Below are 6266 nucleotides of genomic sequence, written 5' to 3'. Positions count from 1 at the left end.
AGGCATAATGGGATAATGACAAAAGACAGCTGGAACACTTGAGAGCTCATTCTAGGAGGTTAGCATTACCCTGATGTTAAAGCCAAAGATTCTATAAGAAAAAAAATTATAGACCAATAAGCCTGCTGAATGTTGATGCTAAAAATTGTTAACATAGTATTAGAAAACCAGATTCAACAGCACATTAAAAGTATTATACTCCATGACCAACTGGAATTTATTTCTGGAATGCAAGTATGGTTCAACATAGGAAATTCAATCAATGTAATGCTCCACATTAACAGAGTGAAGGACAAAAACCACATGATCATCTTTATTTTTTTTTTTAGACAGAGTCTCACTTTGTCACCCTCAGTAGAGTACTGTGGCATCATAGCTCACAGCAACCTCAAATTCTTGGGCGTAAGCGAGTCTCTTGCCTCAGCCTCCCAAAAGGCTGGGACTACAGGCTCCCGCCACAATGCCCAGCTATTTTTTATTGCAGTTGCCACTGCTGTTTTTAGCTGGTCAGGGCCAGGTTTGAACCTGCCACCCTTGGTATATGGGGCAGGCGCCCTACCCACTGAGCCACAGGTGCCGCCCCATGATCATCTTTATTGATAGAGAAAAAGCACTGGATAAGATTCAACACTCTTTCCTGAAAAAACACTGAATAAGCAAGGAATAGAAGGAAATGACCACAATATAATAAGGCAATTTATGGAAAGCCCATCACTGTATGGTAAAAGATTGAAATCTTTGCCTCAGATCAGGAACAAGAAGACCAATATGTTGCTCTCACTACTTCTATTCAACATAGTATTGGAAGTCCTAGCTAGAGCAATTAGGCAAAGTGTAAAAAGGCATCTAAATTGACAAGGAAAAAGTAAAATGGTTTCTGTTCTCAGGTGGCAAGATCTTATATGCAGAAAACTAAATATTCAGGGAGAAAACCCTACTTCATGAATAAATTCAGCAAAGTTCCAGGAAACAAATTTAATACTAAAAAATTAATTGCATTTCTATACACTAATAATGAACAATATGAAAAGGAAATTAAGACAACAATTTCATTTACAATAGCATCAAAAAATAAAATCTTTAAGAATAAATTTAACCAAGGAGGAAAAAAGACTTATAGCTGAAATCCACAAAACATTGCTGAAAAAATTAAAGAAGACATAAATAAAAGGAAAGACATTCATATTCATGGATTGGGAGAATTAATGTTGTTAAGATGCTTGCTCCTACTAGCGCAAACAATCAATGGATTCACTACAATCCCTATCAAAATCCCAATGGCATTTTTTTGCACAAACAGAAAATTCATAGTAAAATTCAAATAGAATATCAATACATTACAAATTAGCAAAATGATCTTGAGAAAGAAAAACAAACTTAGAGGACGCATATTGCCTGATTTCAAAACATATTTCAAAGCTAAAGAATAAATGTAATGTGGTACTGGTATGAAGACAGACAAATAGAACAATGAAATAGAATAAAAAGTCCAGAAATAAACCCTCATATATATAGTCAAACAATCTTCAACAAGGGTGCCAGGGCCACTCACACAGGCAAGAACACTCTCTTCAACAAATGATGTTAGGGAAAGTAGATATCTACGTGCCAAAAAAAAAAAGAGGCTGGACCCTTATACCATATTTGCAAATTAACTAAAAATGGATTAAAGACCGAAACCTAAGAAAAAGCTTCATAATATTGGACTTGGCAATAATGTCTTGGATATGACACCAAAAATGCAGGTCACAAAAGAAAAAATAGACAAGAATACAACAAACTCAAGCAGTTTTGTTTGTCCAAAGACACAATCAACAGAATGAAAAGCCATCCCATAGAATGGGAGACAGTATTTGCAAATCATATATTTGATAATGTCCAGAATATGTATAAAAACCTACAACTCAACAACACAAAATCCAATAACCTGATTTAAAAATGGGCAAAGGATTTGAACATCTTTGAACATTTCTCCAAAGATGATATACAAATGGCCAGGAAACATATGAAAGGATTCTCCACATAATGAATCACCAGAGGAATGCAAATCAAAACCACAATAGTATGTCATCAGAAACAAGTTGGGAATACGGCTATTACAAAACAAAAACATTGAGGTTATCATAATCCTATTTTTCTGCTGATGATATGATCTTATACTTAGAATAAAGGACTTAACCACAAGGTTCCTGGAAATGATCAAGAAATATAGTAACGGCCCGGTGCCTGTAGCACAGTGGTTATGGTGCCAGCCACAGGCACGGAGGATGGTGGGTTTGAACCCAGTCCAGGCCAGCTAAACAATTGCAACCCCCCGCCCAAAAAAAAATAGCCGGGTGTTGTGGCGGGCACCTGTAATCCCAGCTACTTAGGAGGCTGAGGCAAAAGAATTGCTTATAACCAAGAGTTTGAGGTCACTGTGAACTGTGACGCCACAGCACTCTACCCAGGGTGACAGCTTGAGACTCTGTCTCAAAGAAAAAAAAATACAGTAACGTCTTGGGATATAAAATCAATGTCCACAAATCAGTAACTTTTATATATGCCAAAAACAGTCAAACTGAGAATCAAATCAGAGACACAACACCTTTTCAGTAGCCTCAAAGAAAAGTAAATATGTAGGGAATATATCTAACAAAGGAGGGGAATGAGAATGTCCTTCTCTCCCTCTACAGAGAGAACTATGATACTCTGAGAAAAGAAATAGCAGAAGACAACAAATGGAAGAACAGACCATGCTCATGGCTAAGAAGAATCAATACTGTAAAAATGTCCATACTACGCAAAGTGATCTATAGATTTAATGCAATCCCCATTAAATCATCAACATCATACTTTGAAGTACTTGAAAAATAGTACTCTGGACTTAGCGCCTGTGGCTTGGTGGCTAGGGCACCAGCCACACACACGGAGGCCAGCAGGTTAGAATCTAGCCTGGGCCAGCTAAACAACAATGACAACTGCAACAAAAATTAGCTGGGCATTGTGGTGGGCACCTGTAGTCCCAGATACTTGGGAGGCTGAGGCAAGAGAATTCCTTAAGCCCAAGAGTTTGAGGTTGCTGTGAGCTGTGATGCCACAGCACTCTACCGAGGGTGACAGCTTAAGACTCTGTTTCCAAAAGAAAAAAAAAAGAAATAAAAATAGTGCTTTGTTTCATATGGAATCAGAAAAAAAACTGAGTAGCCAATGCAATTCTAAGAAATAAAAACAAATCGGGAGGCATCAAAGTGCCAGACTTCAGGTTATACCACAAGGCTATAGTGATCAAAACCACATGGTACTGGCACAAAAACAGAGACACAGATCTATGGACTAGAATAGACAACCTAGAGATGAAGCCAGCTGCATATCGCCATCTGTTTGATAAATCAAACCAAACACACTGGAGGAAGGAATCCCTATTTAATAAATGGTGCTGGGAGAACTGGTGAGCCACATTGAGAAGACTGAAACTGGATCCACACTTCTCACCACTTACAAAAATTGACCCACACTGGATAAAAGATTTAAATTTAAGACATGAAATGATAAAAACTATAGAAGAAAGTGTGGGAAAAACTCTTGATGATATCGGCTCGTGTAAAGATTTTATGAAGACCCCACTGGCAATTGAAGCAACACCAAAAATAAATACATGTGAAATGATCAAATTAGAAAGCTTCTGCACAGCTAATGGCACAACAACTGAAGCAAATAGAACAACCTTCAGAAAGGGAGAAGATATTTGCATGCTACACATCTGACAAAGGGCTGATAACTAGAATGTACAGAGAGCTCAAATGAATTAACAAGAAAAGAGCAAACCATCTCATTTATCAGTGAGCAAGAGACATGAACAGGACCTTCTCCAAGGAAGACAGACAAATAGCCTACAAACCCATGAAAAAAATGTTCATCATCCCTAGTCATCAGAGAAATGCAAATCAAAACCACCTTGAGATATCACCTAATTCTGGTGAGAATAGGCCACATCACAACATCCCAAAGGTGTAGATGCTGGTGTGGATGTGCCGGGAAGAGAACACTTTTACACTTTTGGTGCAATTGCAAACTCATTCATCCTCTGTGGAAAGAAGTATGGAGGATCCTCGAAGAGCTAAAAGTAGAGCTTGCATTTGATGCTGCAATCCCATACTAGGTATCTACCCAGAAGTAATCAAATAATTTCACCACAGAACATTTGCACTAGATTGTTTACTGTAGCTTAATTCACAATCACCAAAATGTGGAACCAACAGAAGTGCCCATCAACCTGTGAATGCATTAATAAACTGTGGTATGTGTATTCAGCCACTAAAAAGATGAAGACTTTACATCTTTTGTGTGTACCTGGATGGACTTGAAGAACATTCTCCTTAGTAAAGTTATCACAAGAATGGAAAAGCAAGAATCCAATGTACTCAAGCCTAGCATGAAACCCAACCTACTCAATGCAGATGAACAACTACATGGCCACATGAGAGAAAAACTGAGTTAAACTAAAGTGAGGGGACAGGGGAGGAAGGAAGGGCACTGGCGTGCTTTCTCCTAAAGGCACAATGTAAGGGTGTATGGTGCACCTCCCCTGGGTGAAGGGCTGAACTACAACTTGGATTTTACCTAACAAACAAAAACAATGTAACCTATCGCTTGTACCTGCATATTAATTTGAAATACAATACAATAAGAACACAAAACCAAAACCAGACAGAAAATCACATACATTGGTGAGGAAGAGGAGAAATTGGGACAATTGTACACTGCTGGGGAGGACAGAAATCATACAACTGCTATGGAAAACAATACAGAATTCCCCAAAATATTAAAAATAGAACTACTGTATATAATCTAACAACCTCATTTGTGGGCATGAGTCCAAGAGAAGTGAAGGCAAGACGGGAGGAGATATTTATACACCCACACTTGCAGCAGCATTGCTCACAATAGCCAACAGGGAGAATCTCCCATAAGGTTCATGGAGCTATGAATGGACAAGCAAAGTATGGTTTACACCCACAAGAGAATTATTCGGCCTTTATAAGGAAAGAAATTCTGACACATGCTACAGTAGAAATGAAGCTGGAGGATATTATGCTAAGTGAGATAAATGAGTCACAAAAAGACAAATTCTGCATGATTCTGCTTATATGGAGTAGTCAAATTTGTAGAGACAGGAAGTAGGCTGGTGGTTGCCAGGGCCAGGGGAGAGGGGGAAATTGGAGTTAGAGTTTTGTGAGCACAGATTTTCAGTAGTGCAAGATGAAAAAGATCTGAAGTTCTCCTTCCTGACAGTGTAAATAAATATACATAATGCTATTGAAGTACATACTTACAAATGTTTAAAATAGTTAATTCCAGATTTTTTTTAATCACACGAAATAAATGAAACTTATTTAACTTTCAAAAAGAGAGAGATGGTGCGTGTGACTGGAAGGAACTGAAGTTGCAGCAGAGAAATGATATTTAATATTTCAGCGTTCCCATGCCCAACATTATAGAAGATAGCCCAGGGTTTACTGAGTGGACTACAAGTGGAGGTACCTGGAGTTTAGGGGAGCAGTGAGCCCTGTATTCAGAGGTCCCTGTGGATGCTGAGGACTCCCGGATGATACTGCAGGATAGAGAGGAAGTCTGGGAACCAGGTGAATTCCAGGTAGATGGTGAGGGGCAGAGGGCATGGGAGACACAGCACAGGAGTCAGTGAAGGACCAGACCAGAGGTGGAGGAGGAATGGCCCAGCGGTGGGAACTGAGCCCTAATGGCTACAAACACAGATTCCAACCAAGAGGTTGACAAGCCTGGAGAGCAGGAAGAGCCACCACTCAGAAGGAAAACGGGCTGTTTCCAGGAGGACAGGAAGGGGGGTGGGTGCTGTGCCAAGGGGAAGGGAAGGGGTGAGTGAGGGCTGCACAGTAGAGGGCTCTAGATTGAGGGAGGGGCAGGGAGTTCAAGGCAGGGGGAAGGAGGCAAAGGGAAAGAGGATCAGGATGGAGGGGTGTCTCTGAATTTGTTACTGGGGCCAATAGGGAGGACAGGGGTGGTGGTCTCAGAGTACCTGCTGAGTTTCAGGCCCTTCCCTGCTTGGCTTTGGGCAGAGCTGAGCAGTTCTGGTCCCTCTGAGGATGGTCTCAGCCTAGGGCTCAGCACAAATCAGGCGGCATAGAGAAATGTCATCACTGTGGCTGTCACACTGACAGAGTGTTGGTCTTTCTACAGGTCAGAAGACTAAAGCCACAACCCCAGCCAAGTGAGTGGCTTCTCCTTCTGAAGGGGGTATGGAGACA

The 6266-nt window shown here is 40.3% G+C and overlaps 1 protein-coding gene across 1 annotated transcript in view; it reads left to right on the top strand.

The window, feature by feature from the left end:
* LOC100962813 (paired immunoglobulin-like type 2 receptor alpha) overlaps positions 1 to 6266 on the top strand; it is a 59906-nt gene that overhangs the window by 7956 nt on the left and 45684 nt on the right. The window contains exon 4 of the mRNA XM_023518624.1: positions 6199 to 6229. Coding sequence (XP_023374392.1) covers positions 6199 to 6229 — 31 coding nt within the window. The remainder of the gene's footprint in view (positions 1 to 6198; positions 6230 to 6266) is intronic.

Source organism: Otolemur garnettii, unplaced genomic scaffold (genome assembly GCF_000181295.1).
Source record: "Otolemur garnettii isolate 467f Iridium unplaced genomic scaffold, OtoGar3 scaffold00142, whole genome shotgun sequence".
Lineage (NCBI taxonomy): Eukaryota > Metazoa > Chordata > Mammalia > Primates > Galagidae > Otolemur > Otolemur garnettii.
This window is presented reverse-complemented; position numbering and strand designations above follow the sequence as displayed.